The sequence below is a fragment of the Lagopus leucura genome, unplaced genomic scaffold (genome assembly GCF_019238085.1).
Source record: "Lagopus leucura isolate 7727_CA_CO unplaced genomic scaffold, USGS_WTPT01 Super-Scaffold_100004, whole genome shotgun sequence".
NCBI lineage: Eukaryota > Metazoa > Chordata > Aves > Galliformes > Phasianidae > Lagopus > Lagopus leucura.
In genome coordinates, this window is record NW_024962264.1 from 45,598,704 (window position 1) to 45,618,671 (window position 19,968).

The window sequence follows — 19,968 nt, forward strand, 5'->3', positions numbered from 1 at the left end:
CTTCCAGCACCACACTGGTGGCTCAGGAGGCACAGCTGATCCTGATTAGAAAATCAACAAGAGATACAACTCTAAAGCAGGGAGTGCGCTGCTGATTTAAAGACTTTGCAAAATTTATTAGAGAAACACCTCTTTCGGTCATAGGGAAGAACAGAAAAGCTTGCCAGACAGCCATCACTGCTCAACAGTCTCTCAAAATATAACAGTTTGGATACTTCTTTTTTTTTTCTTGAAATAGTTAAGAAATAGAAATAATCAAAAATGAACAAACATTAAAAGCAGTTCAAACAGATTTTCAATGTGATTTTCAGTTGGGGAAGAAGGTACACTAAAGCACAAATTATTTGAAAAGAGCAGTTTGAATATTATCAGATAAACACTATTTCCTTTGGAGAGCCCATTATTTCCTTTTTAAAACGACCCAAAACAGTATAGACCTAAACCAGCTTCTTCAAATAACAGATTGGTAGTGATGTTCATCAGCCATGTGTCAGGATTTTCCCATTCTTACCCGGCAGCAACCTGCATCAAATCACTCAGCAAGCTAACTCTCTGCTTCACATCTGCTCATACTGCTCCGAGCTGCAACACTCATACACGTACCTGAGAACCTCTTTTGGCAGCCGTCTCTTCCGAGGGCCGGGAGATGCTGTGCCGGTGCATGAGGCAATAGTGCCATCTCGTGGGAAATGCTCCGCTCCATCAGCTCCTCAGCTGGGAGCCTTTCTGCAATCTCCAAGACTTTCTCCAATAAACCTATATGCAGGTTTTAATTTTTTTTTTTCAAGTTGACCCCTTAGGGTTAGCACATAAAGTTTCATCTAACGTGCCTTCTGTCACATTCTGAGTGCTGTGATAAAGTTTCCTATGGTTTTTATTCTGCTCCATGCTAGTCTACAAACCCAGCTACACCTGAATGCTTTGCAGGGCACAAGGATGCTTCTGCATCTTTCGTTGCTCCCTGTGGAAGGAGAAGCAAGAGATGTGTGCAGGAGTAAGGGCTTTTCTTCTAGCTAGCTCCCAGTGGCTGGCTACTTAGTGAAGGCAGAACTGCCCTGCTGTGTGCTTCAGCCTTTACATCAAGGTTTCTCTTCCTGCTGCCACGCTTGCCAGCTGTCAAATGCTCTAAGGCCACCCCAGCTAAAATTCCAGCAAGCACTTGAGACCTGGACAGCCTATTCCTTTGCAAAGAGGGTCGATTTAGATTGAAGATATGGAAAAATTCTTTTACAGTGAAGCTGATGAAGCATGGGCAGAGGCTGCCCAAAGAGGTGGTGGAAGACCAGTTCCTGGAGACACCCAAAGTCAGGCTGGATGGGGTTCTGAGCACCTGATCTATCCATAGGTGTTCCTGTTTGCTGCAGGGGAATTGGACTAGGTGTCCCTTCCAACTCTAAGGATTCTATGATTCTATGGTGGGGGGTTACGGGGCTATCTGATAGACATTGACAAAAAATAGGAATTAAACAGGAGCATGCGTTCATAGCAAGTTTCTTCCTGCAAGCTGTGCTCAGTGGATCTGAACACAGCCATGAATGAATCTCAGTCACAGACTGGTGGCTCCACAACACTATTAATTCAGCATTATCAATGAAGCCAAATGTCAGAAAAAAACTGGAAGAGATGACCTTCACTTACTGCTTGTACACTCTTGCCAGTGTGACAAAATTTGTACTTATATCTCACAATACAATACAATTATATTACAAGTATTATAAAGTACGAAGAAACTGTTCCAATTATCTCTCTTGTCTTCCTGTTTAAGGCTCTGGGGTTTTCTTGCACTGTTGCACATGCACTGTAAGTTAAACACACACTGCCTAACTGAAAACTCCTGTGGACAATCAGTCACAACCCTAGATAAACTATGCCACCCTGGTTCCAGTGATACCAAGAAAACAGAACACATGCTTATGCTGAACAGATGTCACCATGAGGTCTAGCATCAGACATCCATTTGCAGCAACACCAATTGAGATCTTCCTTATTTTTATTTTCTTATTCTTATTTTAAAATAAATTCAGAGCTGGTCAGGTGGTCTTAGCATTAAAAAAAAAAAAAAAATAGACATTTTAGGCTTGATATTTTATTAGTTCTTCATACTAACTAATTAACAATACAGTTTCGAGCTACCAGTTTAAAACACACTGTTTATTCAGAATAACTGAAGTCGAAACGTTATTTTGATTGCAGTTAGTCATCCTTGAAATTTTGAAATTTCAGTCTGAGTGAGAAAAACATATGGTACTAACTGCTATTAATCAACTCAAAATGCTGACATTTAAAGTTTCATACACAATTCATTGCTTTAATGGCTGATGAACTTTAGAAAGTACTTCATTTAAACCACACGCTTTTTAGGTCAAGAAATACACCATACACAGATAGACTGGAAATGAAAATATGCATTGCATTTTTATATAAAAGGCTGGTCCAGCTCTATCTGCACCTGATTATAGTTAGGTAGATTCCTGCCCAAATTATAGTTACCTGTAGAAATCATCACGCTAATCTTTTGTCAACTGAGTCAGCCATAAAGGATACAAACAGTATGAGAGGTCATAGGGCAAAAAGGTTTCTGTGAACAGAGGGTGATTCTTCCAAATAATAAGTGTTAGTCTTGTCCATGCTGTTGTGTGCGTGCATGTACCATCAACACAGAGGCAGACTTTCACTGAAGGTCCTGAAAGCAGTTTACAAAGGTAAGAGTTACATCTGCTATATGTGATTGAGTATATTCCCCTAATCAGAAAGACTGAACTTTCAAATTTTCATTTTCAAACACTTAACATTTCTTTGAGAATTGTCTTTCTGCAGTGTATACATGTATTAGAGAATACAACTGTATTCTCAAAGCCATTGAAAATTAAGTACATCACTCACTTCACTTGTGTCATGCTTTCATCTTCTAAAAGTAAGGAAGCATGGTGGGCTCTGTTTGTGCTCAGCCTATTGAGTGAAACAGCTTCCATGTAGACAACACACCTGCAGATCAGCACAAGCCTGATAGCATTGCTTACTTGAAGCAATCAGAAAACTGTTTCCAACCTTTCAACCATAAAGCAAACTTTTTTTAGTATAAGTGATCAGTACGCTTCATGACTGAAAGAAATACAGTATAGTCCTAAAACTAAAAATGTTCAGTCTGGCACACACCATTAGAGCTCCAGGCCATAACAAACCAATTTTCAATGCTTTAATATAATGCTAGACTACTTAATGCTGCAGTAAGAAAATCACTGTATAGTTCACTCATCAAAAGTGACTGATAAAGGTTACATAAAGATGAAGAACAGTATTTCCAATGGCACTGTTACAGGATGACAATTTTTTCTCATATACACAACTTTTTTAATTGGCCACCTATTAAAATCCATCCTAGTAGTATTTTTCCTACTTCGCTCTATTTATGAGTGTAGCATTACTCAGGCTTGCAGATGAGAGAAAAGAAAAAAAAATTCTTATGATTTTTAAAGCTCTTATTAAATTACCAAATAACTTGATATTGATAATCCATTCTTTCATAGGGTCTTACAAGCTTTTACAGCAGTCCTTTTTTACATGCTCTTTCATATGTAATGGTTAATTCGACATAAGTTTTATTGTTATGCATTCTCTGCACTGTTGCCATGTGTATAAGAAGAAGCACAGGAGCTATTCACGTCTAACCTGACACGAAAAGCAATCCTGACTGACCTATGGGTTTAATTGTCTGTAAATAAGCTGTGCAGGCAATAAGTACTGTTGTCTCTTTATAGGAATCCAGGCTACTGAGTGCAATTCAGTACAGTAATGATTGCTTGTAAAAAAGTGCTGGCGTGCAGCAGACTGACTTTCTATTTTGCTAATTGTTTGCTCTGAAAAAAAAGCATATAAGAGCTAGAGCTACTTTCTCTAACAGCTCATCAGCTGCTATTTCACTAGGTTGATGGTTTTTGGTTTTTTTTTTTGAGATTACTAGCTCATCCCCATACATGTGGGGCAAGATGAGGTTGTCCACCCAGCAGCGTCAATCTCACTTTTACAGCCTTTTTCAGGTCTTTGGGAATGCTTGTCCCTGCTGTGATCATAGGTGTGTGCAAGTCTGGAACTATGCTGCCTCTCATGCTTGTCAGAAAGAAACGTGTTCTTGATGTCATCTTAATTTTCTCACAGTTGGCAGAGAAACTTACCTCAATTCAAAATAACACATGCTAATGAAAAAAATACACTTTCTTATTTAAAAACAAAACAAAAAAAAAACACCTTGCATTTCTTTAGCCATTGCTAATAAAAAGGTTTTGAGAAATTCTTCATTTTGTTGCTCAAAATCATGCTTGGGATACCTAATTATCCTGTTGCCACACAGTCTGCAGGTGCTCAGTTTTTTCCACAGCTGTGGTGGTTTGAATCATGAGATCAGTGCAGAAATATGCAGGTTTGCCTCAAGCCCAGATCCACGATGGCTCTCAGTAGGCTCTCAGAAGAGGACTCATATCACTTTGCATTTTCTCTTGATTTTCTCAGATAAAGCAAAACACATAAAATCCACACACCTCTCACTTGTGTCTTCTTCATTCATTCGGGGAAACTCTGTGAATGGTCTTTTATGTATGAGACTTCATTCTGCTCTCATTGGCTCCTAACAGGCCTAATTCCAATGAAAATGTATTTGTTGAACAAGAGTACAGCTGATTCATAACTCATGCGGACCAATGCTAAAGGCTGCCTGAAATCTGTGCCAAAGAGTTTAGTGCCAAGGTCTTAAACCACACAAGAAGCAGTGAGAAGGGGTGTGGATATATGAATCTGTACAAGATCTCTGGAAAGAAATCACAGAATTTGTTCATGTAACATAATTTTAAGTACAAAATAATTTCAGAATCATTTAAAATATTTTTGTTCATGCTATTAAAGGAACAGCAATGAACTGTCATGTTCCAGTGCACAGGCTATTGCAACAGGAGGCAGAAATAAAGGATTTTATTTTTTTTTTTCCCTTCTAATTGTTTACATGCCCAAAACCACAGAGATACATCTAGGGAAAGCTGTAGACTTAAATACTGACTGGAATGAAACAGTGAACTTGGTAAATTATGTATCAGAATTACTATGACGAATCTTATATTTCTATGTAAAAACTCAAGACCCCAGTCATCCATGTGACAAAGAAGATATTTAAAAGGATGTGTCTGAGAATTCCACATCTCATTTTCTAAAACTGTAAATAAGCACCAGCTAATTAAATCATTTTCAAGTAACAACTAACAACATTCTGTAACATTCACCATCTAAGTTATACTAAAGATTCTATCAAGATAAAATGAAATAGGAATAGTTTCTAGGGAAACCATTCTACAATTATTGCATCTATCTCCATCCATAATTACAGCAAGGGTACCTCAGTGCTCTGTAACCTTTGCCAAATTGATATAACATATATGGCACTTTTTTTTTTAATTGGGAGGGCTGAATTAGCGTCATAATAGGTCATAAATAAGACTTCTAAAGTTATAAAAACACACTGAAAAAAAAGCAACATAATACAGTCCTTTTTGAGTTCACAGCCATTCACATTATTGCGACATTTGAGGTATTCCTTGAAGAGGAAAAGGCACAAGCAATGTTGATGGATGCAGATGTACAGAATCACAGGAACTTATCCAGCTATCTTAATGCCCTGTTGAAGAAAAATACACATTTCAGCACAGTAATTTTTCCTATATCTCTATATTCTCTGGGCTTCAAGGTGAGTGCAAATTCATATTGCTTCAAATCCTCCCACATCACCCTCCCCACTTAGCTACCTCTTCAGGTTTGTAAAGGCATGAAGCTAGCCAGCATGTAGATAGATAACTGTCACTCTTGTGCGAGGGGGAACAAGTTTTACTTAATAGAGACTAGGCCAAAGCAAAGGCAACCAGCAAAAAGAAAGCATGTGACAGTGGTCTGAGCAGAGTGAAAAGTAATTTCAGATACAGAAATTTCAGACCCTTTACATACACAGAAAAAGGGCTACTCATTTTAAGAACAAGACTTGGACAAATAAAGAGTCAAAGACATTTAGCATATTTTTTTCATCTCTTTGCTCAGTCTTCCAAGGGCTTAATGTGAAAATCATGAATCATTAAGAACTAATTCCCACCTACTTGGACTTCCACTTCTCCGTGGTGAAGGACTACGGCTTCGAGATAACTGCAAGACAAACAGAATGGAGAATTCAGGTGTGCTAAAGATCAGTACCCAAGAAAGGCATCTGGGAACCCACCGACATTTGGAAAATTTGCATACTTTACTCTCTAGTGCAATTCCAGTGGTCCAAAATCAAATTCAGCAAGTCCCTACTCTTTCTGAGTTTAAAATATCTGATGTTTTTTTAGACTACCAGCATTCAGTTGAGGCTTACATGAGACAGAAGAGGACTCACGCTACGGCTGCGATTCCGACTTCTACTTCTGCTCCTGTGAGACCACTATGAGAGAAGAGATTAGCAAACCTCTTTTAAGAGTGTTTACAAAAAGCAGACTCTGCAAGCAGACTTGTCATGCTGGAACAAGGTGTGAGGACCCAGAACAAATACTAAATACAGTGAATTTTCTTCCTATAAAGAGCTCTGTCAAGAGTAGCACAACTTTTATTCCATGACAAATCTATTAAAGTAAATTGAACAATTCATCTTAAATACACTATGAGAATTTAAATCTTACATTTGACATACACCACTCCAGCCATATAGGGAACAACCTAGAATTCATCTTTTTAAATTTGAAAAAAAAAAAAAAAGCTTAAATCCAATTACTTCCCTTAAAACATTGATTTTAAAATAGAGTTTAAACCTAATGACTTCTCTTAATACACTCCTCAAGGAAAGTACATACCAGAGCTCCTCTTTTTGTGACTGCTTCTCCCTTCACAATCACAACATCATTTTCCATTAGAGCAGGCCATACATGATAGGCCACCAAGGCAGCTGTATAATCTGAGTCAACACTACGATGATACCTGTAGTAACACAGTGTACAAGAAATATCTGTGTTTAAGTGTAATATGATTCTTCAAGTTACCAAGGCTGATAAAAAGCCTTGTATTAGTATAGTTCATAAGCATCTTTCTTGACATTATTTGCGTATCACAAAAATAAGTTTTGTTCAAGTGAATCCATAAAAGAAATCCATTCACAAACCAGCCTTGGTAGAACAGTTTAAATGTCTGGGAGGCCATGTATTTGTATATCCCCCACAGAAGTCAAGGCCCTTGGGTTCACTGACAGATTAAATCTCCAGAGCAGTTTTTTGACAGTCACATTCATCAAATCTTCCTGAAGTATCTTGTCAAAACGAGACCCTTATAAAGGATATTACAGAAACGTTTGGGATACTAGGATGTAAATTTATTATCAAGATTATGTGACACGAGATTTTACTAATTTTACTAATGAGATCCTCAGATACTGATAATGAAACAGTGACTTTCCTAAAAATTATTTGAAAGGGGTATATTAACACAGCAGATATATATTACCTCCCAAACTCTGCAAAATTGTCTGAGTAATAAATGCCTGGTTTTGCATATTCAAACTCAAAACAAATACAAAAAAACTGAAACAGAAAGTAGCAACGGATATATACATTACTAATGTATATACAATAGCAACTCATATAGAAGAATGTCATAAATAAGCAAGAAATTCTGCTGGAGGAAGACATAAGGTAAAATATGGTTTGTTCAATCCTTTTATAGAATGCCATAGCATATATCTATGCTATATATGTAAATGTATCTATGCCATACATATATCTATACAAGCAGACAGATAGATGTAGGTGTATGTGTTCATACACACACATCTCCCACAGCAGCACACATAAATACATACACTTTTTTTTGAAGGCCATACACATTAAGCAGGTGTAGAAAACATCTGAAGACTATACTCTAGCATTGCTGCCTTCATACTTCAGGCAGTTGCTTTGGATATAAAATAGCTAACTGACCAGTATTTGGACAGTTCTAGTCCTGTATGACTTAGTACTCTGTTGAAGGGTTACTCTTGTTTTTATTTCTCTTCGTGGCTTTCAAGATCCTCTCATTTGAGCTCCATTCTAATTTATTTTATTATTAGAAGCCTCTCTATTTCTGCACTATTTCTTGCTTTCAAGAGCAGCTTTGTTTGAGCTACCAATCCCATTAGTTTTCTTGAAGGCTTGGGAATATTCTGTCAGCCAACATAGCAATCAGCCCTAAACTCATGGGAAAAAAAAGAAAAAACGATGTTATGGTGTGTATTTTCTTTAAATAAAAATCCCATCTCCAAAAGGTGTTTTCCTTTTTTCCCAGCTCTAAACTAGAAGAGACAGGAGCATATTATAATCCACACATCATGTATCAGCCACAGCCTGAAAATCACAGTATAGATGTTGATAGATCTTGATATCAGCCGCCAACTGGCAGATGTCAGTAAAAATGACTTACCGAATGGACTAGGGAAAACAGAGCAAAGATGCAGGCATTTTATAAACACTGGACAGAGATAGAGATTAAGCAGAGAAAGGAAGAACAATGATTTTCCTCTGAAAAGATAAATTGAATAAAGTTAAGAGATTAAAGCTTATCTTGAAAATTGCTATGCTGCTCATTAAGAAATAAGCTATAAATGCTGGCCTATATCCCAGTATTTCTATATTATTATAAACTTCAAAAACATACGGAATTCACCATAGACCAAGAATATTTGCACCAAATTAGTGTTTTCATCAATCTTAAACCTTCATATTAATTAGGAAAGAAATAGACTATGCAATCTGATGGATTTTTTCCATCTTTGATTTTTATAACAAGAGTCTCAATGAAAATAGGGCATTCTTACTTGGTCTCACTGAAGAGCTCACCATCCATACCAAAGGCAATATCAAGAGGAGGCGTGAGTGTCTGCATTGAAAAAGCCACACGGCATAGCTCTCGAATAAAACTGCTGATGACAGCAAAATCAAATTCTGGTGTGCATGAAATCTTTGGGTTGATGCTCATGGAGCGAATTACTTCCTGAAAATAAACACGGAGTAATTAGAGCTCACTACTGCTTTTATTCATGGGAAAGTAAGAAAATCCATCTGAAATATGTCTCAGCTTCCCACACTTAAAAATCAATATAAAAGGCTCTCAGAATTGTTGTCTTAGGTTATTGCAGAAAATATTAGCTTCATAAAGCTAGAGAAACAGAAATAGAGTTGACATCAGTCTTAAGAGGGAGGATACAGTTTTTCAGTACAGAGCTTAAGAAAAATAATAAAATTCACCTTATATTTATGTGATTCATACAGTAACACTGCATCTTATCAACACTATTATTCTGACAGAGATGTTAGAGTCGTAGGCAAATAAAACAAGAGACGATTGGGCCATAACAATATTATTCTGGAAAATAAACTGCTACAGGACATAAAATCCATGCAATAAACTTCTCTTCCTGCTCCAGGGTACACTGCATTTCTAGTTTACACAGTGAATTTATTAGCTACTGAAATTGATCAACACATCCCTTCCCCGCTGCCCTCGACTTACATTGACGCTGGCTTGAACATCATACAGATCCTCATGGCGAACTATATAATCCATAACAGTGTCTTCAAGTGACTCAGGCCCTGAGTGCCCTATAGACAGCGTCTTTCTTACACGCATTTTGAACTGCCTGTAGGCCATCTTTGCTGCTTGGAAAGACTCCTGGAAATATATAGAAGGTCCAGTTAAATGCAGGAGATTGCAAGGTCAGATTTTTGTCGGTCTGAAAGGATAACTTTAACCCAGTGTTATAGTTTTAAGGAGGAAGATAAAACATTGCTGTAGAGGTGATGGCTGAAAATACTCCTCTTCTGGGGGGACTTCTCTGATGAGATCAAGTTATGATTTATTTTTCAAAGGTGGGATTGAAAAGCTTCCCAGGTAACACTCCAACCTTGCATATAGGATATACAGACACACATATACGCACAGTAGAAGTACATTCCAAGACATCAAGTACATAATTTAATAATTGCATTTAGGTGCTACAGCCTAACATGTCAGACAGCAGTACTTCTTGTCTGTTGGGAAGAATGTTTGGGTAAAGACAAATGTGGAAAAAGAAATTGCAGTAAGTTAGATGTGCTTGGGATCACACACATTAAAAAGATGCACTGCCTCTCTGACACAGGTATGGACTGTGAATTTCATTAGACAAGAAAATTAAACACAGAAAAAGGAAAACAAATTTCTTCAGGCTGAGCTCACAGTAAACATAAGGTATGTAGGTAATTTCAAGGGACTCACAAAACTAGAAAAACATATAACCACAGGCAAGAAGGAATCATGACATGAAACATTTTCAGCTCTGTATAATGTAATATTTCCAAAAGTATTCATTTAAATGGAACAGTGATGCTTAGTGCAAGAGTCATCTGCCTTTCGAGCCATTCCAAATTTTCTTATGAGTCTCTCTTAGCAAATGTATTGCAGATCACTGACCCTGTTCTAATGCAAGGGCAAGACAGAGGTAAAAGGACATTAAACTAAGTTTAATGTAGAAGTGGGAGGGAAGGAAAAGGAAAACGAGAAATTTTCTTTTTTGTACTTCACAAACATGATGTAATCCGATCCAGTCGTAGTATTTTATGAAATGAGAAATATTTTTCCTTACCACTGCTGCTGTGTATATTATCCTCTGCACCACCTCCATATCATTGATGTACATCCTCAAAATTCTCTCTGCATCAAAGCGATCTTTAGAATAAATGTCCCCAAAGCGAGCAACCAGGAAGGCGTGCCGTGAAGCATTTGTGCTCCTGGCTCGGCCAGGTGAGCAGCTCCTCAGGGGAAGAGGACTAGGTGACCTGCTCCTCATGCGCCTCGGGGAAGGAGAGCGGCTCCTTGCAATCCTAAGTGAGACACACAACAAAACGTGCAGTCACTTCAGCATCTGCAGATGCCTTGGCCTAGTGGCAGCTTTACATCAATTTAATTATCATCAGGAACACTGAGATTTGAAGGCAAAACAATCAAAGTAAAGCTGCAGCTGATTTAGCACGAAGGCGTTTGTGTCAGCGTATTTCATGGGCTAGATCCTAACTGATAAAATAAAACAGTTTCCAAAACTGTATAAAGCTATTCACTTTGTTCTGGCTAAACACACATTTAACTATGAAAACTTCAGAGAGATATTTCTCTTCCAGTATCACTGAGAAGCTGTGAAGTTGAACAAATGAGATTAATAATTTCTGCCCCATAAGGTACAGTATGCAAAGAGGACTTAGAAACAACAACAAATCATCTGTTTTTATTCTGTACAGTTGTTTTCAATGAATTTTTTCAAAGCTATTCTATTTGTTGTGAGCTCAGGATAACTGTAGAAAATTAAAAGTTAATGCACTAGGAGAAACCAGCTTAAAGCTGGTTTATGTTCCTCTGCAGCCAAAGTACAGAAGTTTAACTTCTGTTCATGCTTCACATTAAGGTGGCCACCTCATGCCACCTAACCTTTTCCATTTCTGTGGTAAAAAACCTCTACCAATCCTGTGACTTCTTTGAAAAATGGCCCTACCTGCTCTGCAAAACAGACTTCTGGGCATCCAGGATAGAAAGCTCATCCCGCAACATTTCAATCTGCTGCTCACAGTCATTCAGATGATCTAACCTCCTCAGAGAGTCCTCCTCCCGGGCACGGGAAGCCTTCAGACTTAACCACATGGAATAAAGTCAGTCATGAGATGCCCTTCTACCAACAATGAAAATCATCTATCAATTAACCCTTATCAAACACGAACAGGAGAGGAGACTCTTTGTGCTGAAATAAAATAAGATTAAAAGATAAAAAAAAACAATACTCTTAAGTACACTTTAAAGTGCAAAGGTGCCCTGTGGCAGGAGACAGGATACACTGCACTACGTTACAGCAGAGATGACTGGCTAACTGCTGGTGTCCTTGAACTACCTTAGATCATGAGGTCAAAGAAAACCATTGGTTTCTTTCTCATATTCTGACTCATCTAGAGTCAGAACTTGAAAGAAATTATAGGAAAGAAAACTGAGCTGACACAGTTCTTTTCGCACATCAGGTCCTCAGTTACTTTTCTTCAATTATTCTGCTCAAAAGACATCGCTAATGCTGTTATTTGAATAATACCAGAAGCAAATGATTCCTCTTCCACTCGGGGGGGGGGGGGCGGCCCGCAAATTTACAGTCTATTGCTTACTCTTACATAATGTTAGGAAGCATCTTAACATCTCCACTTCCCCTGCTAGCACAAATATCACTCTTGTTTTCCTCTTTCTAAAAAATATACCAATCCTTTCTATTCATTTTGGAGGCATTCAGTTTGTCCTCCCTTCTCTTTACTAATGAGCACTGGTGAGATTTTCCACAATCTGAACCTGAATCTGAATGAAAGTTATTACACCTATCAATTGGCAAGCTTTCTGCTCAGGAGAAGTTGCAGGAAAGCTTTAAGGAGCAGGACTGAGAAGATCACAGGTGATAAGATCAGCAAATCTGTCATGACTGTCCTTTCAACCTGGTTAGGAAAAGCTACAGATACAGAACAGTGTTTTATATCCACTTTTATTTCCAGTTAAGGCTAGAATCCATTCCTTGATGTTTGAAATTCCACCATTCCACTAGGAAAAAATACAACAGCCTTGAGAAACTGTCAAGAACTCTTTGGATAAGAGCATCTCACTGCTAACCTCCAGTTCAGAACAATTCAGTAGTTACAAGGACTCTCCCCATTCCACCACTCCTTTAATTAAGCTTGACTCACACAGAAATTCAAGGCAAGAACAACGCACTTATGCCTTTTTTTCTAGACCCATTTTTTTTTCTCTATTTTTTTTAAGAGCCCTCTCTGACAGAGAAAATACAACCTCCTAAAGTCACTGACTTCAGGTACCATATAGAACGTTAATAATTATAATCACGTTTATCAAAACTTCTTTCTGCTAACCTACATAATATGTCCTCTACAAAGCAGATGAAGACAGAAAAGCCCTTATGACCTTACTTTCTTCAGCAAGTTGTCTGGCTTCACTCAGTTTGATTATACCTTGGCAAAACCCTAAATACCCGACGAGTGAACTTCCACTTATAATAATACTAATAGGATTTTGTTCAGTCTGCATATGACAGCAGGTTTTCCACGGGAGACCCTGAAAAAACTTCCAATTATATTTAAATATTGATTACTATTTATAAAAAAAAAAAAAAAAAAAAAAAAAACTATTTTTGTTCATAATGCTGCAGTAAAAAACTAAATCCTGTTATAATGCATATCCCAATATAACAAAGACTTACACTGACTCTACAAGTTAATTATATTGAGCCTAGAACACATTTGCTCTAGCAGCCCAGGAGAAAGAGGTGTCTGGCAAAAAAAACGATTGAAGTATACAAGACAGATAGACTACAGATAAGATAGATGAGTCCAACAGCTATTCCAAAAAGAAAAAAGAGTCAAAAGCAAAGGACAGTCCTGGGAAATCGCTATTTCAGTAAAATAGATAAAAGATAGAGACAGATATATAGTTAACAAGACAGAAAAATGGATAAACAACCTGCCCTGGTGTCGCAGGCAGGTGAAGACTCGGCAAATCTGATTTTACTCAGGTGAAATGGGTACAGTTTTTATAGAATCATCTGAGTTGGAAGGGACCCTTAAAGATCATCTAGTCCAACTCTCCTGCGATTTTGAAAAGCTGTTTCAAAGAACACAGAAATTGCTTCAATCGGAAGTTCAGAACCCAGACAAAAGACACAGAGTTGTCAACTAAACTGAGGGTGAACATGAACAATAAGCGCATGGTGACTCCAGAAATCCTGAATTCACAAAAAGACAGGAATGTTTTATTGTCTGTCACCAGTACAAATGTCGACACGAATTTCCACGCAGTCTGCATTAAGACCTACACACGGAATTTGTGAGAGGCTTTGTTCTCAACAAATTGCTTTCATCTGGAAAACAGTGGTCAGCTTTCATCTAAGAATTAAAATATTAATATGAGCTACTTTTCAGCTAAAAAAAAAAAATCAAAAACAGAAACATTTTATGGGAATGCAAGTCTATCTTCTACGTATCCATTCAAAAAGTTAAAGTCTGAAGTGATGAACACCTACCAAGGAAAGTCCACAGATTAAATCCATTAATTAATATTATTCCAGAAGCAATGATAGGCATTTAGAATCCCTACTACTCTTTCACATTCTTTTCTGATAATATAACCATTAAAAACAAAAACAAAAACTGGGCTATATTTTGTAACAGTGAAGAATTATAACTGCTTCTAGAACTGTAGAACCAGCCACAAAAGAAAATTAGTTTTAAAGGCTACCGCACTTAAGTGGAATGGGAAGTCCCCCCAGTTGCTCTATTACTGATCCAAATTAACTCTCCAGATGTGACCAAGACATTTAGGAACTGTAAAAATTTTTAAAGCAGAGACAGCAACATTACTAATACTCATGTACAGTTCTGTGCAGACAGGCAAAAGGATCTGGAAAACACTCTGAAAGAAAAAGCCTAATAAATAATTTCACCTTAAGGCAGAGAAACCAAAATGTTTTCTATCTAACATATATCCTTACTTTCAAGAGCATCATAGCAGGAAATCCATGCCTGCAGTTCACTACATTCCAAATATGGTTCACTCCTACTAATTTCATCTACAAGACTGAATGCTATCAAGCCGATCATTTCGAAGTAACTTTTCCTCTAACCTAAATAGGTTAGAGGAACCTAACCTCTTGAAGCAAGAATAAAGTTTCTTCTCACTTGGATTGATTTGTGCTACTTCTTCCTAGAAAGCAGAGGAAAAAAGCTCCAGGATGTCAAGACATAGACATATTTTCTCTACAGCATAGGACAGTGTAGTAGAATAAACAGCATCCACTCAGGTAGAAGACAGACAGTCTTTGCATGCTGACTTTCTGTCACAAATGCAGCAAGATTAGATTTTTCTTACGCTGCTCTTAGCTGAATAATTTCATCTGCTGCTGTCAAAAGAGTAGTGGCTGATTTGGTCTTTGTGTCTTCAAGAGCCAACTGGGTTTGTGCCAGACTGCAAGAAAAATTAATAACCTTCATGGCAAAGGCAGAGATTCCACCAGAGAATTTAATATAACTGTTTCAGCAGACCATATCTGTACCAATTTAACATATGAAAACCATCACAGTGGTCTTTGTGCAGGCTATCGGCACACAACATAGTTTATAAAAGTCATATCTGACTAAGCAAAAGAATTATTTTGCTACAACTCATGTTTTTTTCATTAAGGCTCAACCAGTTTTTCATCTATTCCAACAATTTACAGTGCTCAGAATGACTTCACTGTCTGTAAATGGGGTATCATGGGACATGAATTCTTTCTTTTGCATTTGTCCCCTGTTATCAATAACTACACAATAACGACCCGTAGCATCATTCATCCTGAAAGGATAAAAGCACAACTTCTCTTCCGCCTGAAATACCTACAATTACCTCTTTTGAGCTTTCTGCCTTCCAGAGTCCTGCCTTTGTAAAGCACAGCCAGCCCCTCTCTAACCTGACTGCACAAAGAATCCCAGCCCACAAGGCTGTGAAGAATCTTTGCCACTTCTTACAGAACAAGCCTAAACCTGCCTTGTTTTGTACCGCAAACTGCCACATGCTCAATCTCTGTAGTGAATAAGTTTCCTTGTATTTCTCAACTTGACCATCCAACACTTCTCCCCAGCTCAGCAAATAAAGTCTAATCCACACAGGAGCATAGGATGAAGTGCTTCGTGCTTAAATCAACCTTTATATACACAGAACTTCATATGTACATAGAACCACAGAACAGGTGAGGTTGGCAGAGAGCTCTGCAGCTTGCCTGGTCCAACCCATGCTAAGTTAGGGACACACAGAGCATGCTGCCCTTTTGAAGGTCTCCAAGGAGACCACAACAGTGCTCAATTGCCTGCACAGTGAAGAAATGTTTAGAGGAAAACTTCTCTGTTTCAGCTTGTGCCCACTACCTCTTGTCTCCTCCTCCAGCACCCAGCACCACTAAGAAGAGAGTGGCTCCATTTTCTTTACACTCTCCCCTCAGGTATTTATTTATATACATTTGTAGGATCCATTAATCATACAACTAAGTCAAGCTCCAACCCCCTGCCACGGGCAGGTTGCCTCCTATCAGATTAGGTTGCCCAAGGCCCCATCCAACCTGGTCTTGAATGCCTCCAGAGATGGGATTCCACAGTTTCTCCGGGCAGCCAGCGCTAGTGCCTCACCACTTTAATTTCCCACAGCTCTTCTCAATGGTCAGAAATATCAACACATGACAACTCCTTTGCTTATTAAATCTTCCAGGCTGGAATTATTTTTGCAAGATTACCTAATTCTGGCAAATTTGTTGGACAAGGGGATTGAATGCAACTTCAGTAAGTTTGCAGATGACAAGTTGGGAGGAAGTGTGGATCTGCGTGAGAGGAGGGAAGCCCAACAGAGGGACTGGCTGAGGCCAATGAGATGAAGTTCAACAAGACCAAATGCTGGGTCACAACAACCCCATGCAATGCTGCATGCTTGGGAAACTGAAAAGGATCCTCTGTGTTAATTGACAGCCAGCTAAACACGAGCAGTGTGCCCAGATGCCAAAAGAGGCCAACGGCATCCTGGCTTGTATCAGAAATAGCACAGCCAGCAGGAGCCTGAAGGATCATCCCTCTGTGTTCAGCACTGGAGAGGCTGCACCTCAAGGACTGCGTTCAGTTTTGGGCCCCTCACTACAAGAAAGACATCGAGGCCCTGGAGGTCCAGAGAAGGGCAAGGAAGCCGTGAAGCATTCAGAGCACAAGTCTTACAGGGAGTGGCTAAGGGAACCAGGATTGTTTGCAGTGGAGGAGGCTCAGGAGAGACCTGACCTCTCTACAATGACATGAAAGGAGATTGTGGCAAGGTGGGGGTTGGCTGCTTCTCCCACATAACAGTCACAGGATGAGATAACAGACATAATGGCTTTAAGTTGTGCCAGGGGAGGTTCAGGTTGGATAGTAAGAAAAATTTCTTCTCTGAAAGAGCAGTAATGCATTGGAACAGGCTGCCCAGGGAAGTGGTAGAGTTACCATCCCTGGAGGTTTTCAAGAAAGGCACAGATGCAGCATTGAGGGACACACCTTAGTGAGCATACAGTGATGGGTGGACAGTTGGTCTAGATGATCTTAGAGGTCTTTTCCAACCTTAATGATTCTAAAGAATGCAAGAACAAAATAACCCTTTCTTCCAGATGTTGTGGAATCTTTCTGTTTCACCTCTACACTTCTGATACTTAATATATACTGACTGTAAGACTTTTCTGTTGCCTTATCTTCTTTCCAAGGGGATGCACAGATCTTTAACTCAGAAATGAGAGACTTCCTTGATAGTCAAAAATCAAAAATGTCTGCATTTATCCAAAATCCAGATACCTGGGGAGTAGGAGGCATCTGCCAGACTAGGATACATGAAATATTCTTTCTACTAAACCGCTTTTTCAATTCTAGCTTACGCAGTTCTCAGACCTGAGAACTTGATGTTCTTAGGATTTCTTAATAAAAGCATTAACTTACACCCCTTTTTGTATTAACCAAATGATCAATGATTTTGTGATCCTGTGATTGTGAGCATTCATTTTTCTCACACTAAATAGAATACAATGGAAAATATCTGCCACTTGGAGTGGCCTCAGAAATGTTCTTGGAAGTGGCACAAACTAGACCAACTTGTTTATGAAGCAGACAAATATTTTGCAACTGCAGTGCTCCATAAAATGTGCTTCATGCAATCCAAAAACTGTTCAGTCCCATTGGACTATGTGAAAATCTGCCTTTCTTCTTTCATCTTGCCATAATGGCTTTAGATCTCAGAAAGCCATATTGTACTAATTACATATTAATTATGATATGCTCTACATCCTTCAATAATGATTGCACTGAAGCTACTTTATCTTTTATCAATGTTTGCTCAGCCTGTAAAAGTCTATGAACTATAATTTAAATGAGATGGTTATGTTCTATACAGGACTCTTGTCTTGAGTACTGCCGTGTTTGCCAACACTTCTTCCAGAAGCAAAACTATCAGGTCAATCGAGGAATCTAAGTATGACTGTATCACCTGTAGCCCACTTTGAATACAAATGGCATATTTTGAAACACTGATTTTAAGCCAGAAATGAACAATTTTACAAATCTTCCAGTATTTAAGTATCACTAGAAAAAAGTACTGAAGGGAAAAAAAACAGGGAGGGGAGGGGGAAGAGCAGGATTCTTATGGGGAGTTAACTCCCAGTTAATTCCCCTACTCTTGTTGCACATGGTCAAGCTCCAGACGAGTTGATGTCAGTTCTTCCTGCAGCTCCTGCAGCTGAAAAGTCTGCCTCAGTTGTCTCTCTTTCTCAATTGAATCCTACAGTGAAACAAAATAACAGTTTCAACATTCTACCTTACAGAATCCTTCAGTAATTTAGCAATCTTAGCACGCATGCTTCCAAAAAGTTCAGTAAAGACCGTAGAATCATAGACTTGCTCAGGTTGGAAAAGATCTTAAAGATCATCTAGTCCAACCACAGCCTAACCATACTAACCATAATAACCATAACTAACAGCCCTCTGCTAAATCATGTCCCTGAGCACCACATCCAAACGCATGCAGGGATGGTGACTGAACCACCTCCCTGGGGAGCCTGTTCCAGTGCTTAACAACCCTTTCAGTAAAGAAGTTTTTCCTGATATCCAACCTAAACTTACCCTGGTGCAACTTAAGACCATTTCCCCTCATCCTGTCACCAGTGAGAAGAGACCAACCCCGCTCTTGCTGTAAGCACCTTTCAGATACTGGAAGAACAATAAAGTCTCCCCTCAGCTCCTTTTCCCCAGACTAAACATCCCCAGTTCCTTCAGTTGCCTCGTGGGACATGTTCTCCAAGCCTTAACCATTTTAAGGTAACTGAAAATAAAGAGTTTTGACTGACTACGCCATCAAGTACAGATTTGTGAATTCATGCACACAAAATAGAAGAAATACTCACTAAAACAAGTCAGGTAACTGTTATATTTCAAGAAAGCTGCACATACAGCAGCATGCTATGTTTTTAACAACCAATAGATGTGCCTTATGGTACTAAACAGGTAACTGCACAGCAGGCTTTTCTTCAAACTCTGAATGTCATGTGCAGTTGTTACCATGAGCAAAAAACAACATATTTCATTCAGCAAAATGAGGAAGGGAGGCTATTAATCCCTTTAAAAAGTCCCTTAAAAATAGACTTCCTACCTACCTGATTCAAGGAGAGGCTAGTTTCAAAAAGCCTTCCTGAAGTAGCATGGGAAAACCAAGTCCCTAACCACGGCAGGAGACGAGTTTTTATTGTCTCTACACCTGCATAATGCCCACCTGGGAAAATACAAGCATTAGGAAACTGTGAGACACACAGAGAGGCAGAGCTTAAAGAGATGGCACATGTGAAATGTGCCAGTAATAAGGCAAGGCATTGATTTACCATCTTGAGATGTCTCATTGAGGATTGTGAAGAGCTGCCCTTGAATCATAGATGTCATTTCTATTAATTCACAGCACTGGTTCAGATTTTGATCACAGGAATTGATCTGTAAATTAATTGGTATTAATAGATCTGCCTGGAATTTCTTGCTTAGAATGATTCCTGTTGTGATTGTGACATTAAAGGGTTGGCTCTTTATGTGACTTTATTATTATTATTATTATATTTCCACAGCTATTTCTTACTGCACCCTTCAGAATAATCATCTGCAGAATGATCATGTTGCTAATAAACACACAGGCTACACATCAGGATTCCATGGCCCCATTAAGTCACCACCAGACAAAATTAACTCCTTTCCCCAGTGACAAACAAGCTGCAACCATAAATAAAAGAATATAAAGATGCATTAAAATCTTTTAACAGTTTTTTTTTGTTGTTGTTGTGTTTGGTGTTTTTTTTTTTTTTTT

At 38.5% G+C, this 19,968-nt stretch overlaps 1 protein-coding gene across 6 annotated transcripts in view; it reads right to left on the minus strand.

Moving 5' to 3' along the window:
- Nucleotides 1-2,100: 2,100 nt before the first annotated feature.
- Nucleotides 2,101-19,968, minus strand: part of SPATA18 (spermatogenesis associated 18) — a 19,711-nt gene continuing 1,843 nt past the window's right edge. Inside the window, exons 2-12 of one of the 6 annotated variants that reach the window (XM_042872164.1) lie at nt 19,499-19,604; nt 19,277-19,392; nt 18,302-18,405; nt 11,552-11,686; nt 10,652-10,889; nt 9,541-9,699; nt 8,846-9,021; nt 6,858-6,981; nt 6,407-6,451; nt 6,125-6,174; nt 2,101-5,659 (exon numbers count right to left, since the gene is read on the minus strand). In XM_042872164.1, the coding sequence (XP_042728098.1) occupies nt 5,647-5,659; nt 6,125-6,174; nt 6,407-6,451; nt 6,858-6,981; nt 8,846-9,021; nt 9,541-9,699; nt 10,652-10,889; nt 11,552-11,686; nt 18,302-18,405; nt 19,277-19,392; nt 19,499-19,604 (1,266 nt within the window). In that variant the 3' untranslated portion in view covers nt 2,101-5,646. Of the gene's footprint in view, nt 5,660-6,124; nt 6,175-6,385; nt 6,452-6,857; nt 6,982-8,845; nt 9,022-9,540; nt 9,700-10,651; nt 10,890-11,551; nt 11,687-18,301; nt 18,406-19,276; nt 19,393-19,498; nt 19,605-19,968 lie in introns of all 6 variants that reach the window. The other 5 variants (XM_042872163.1, XM_042872162.1, XM_042872167.1 and 2 more) reach the window with 5 other exon arrangements.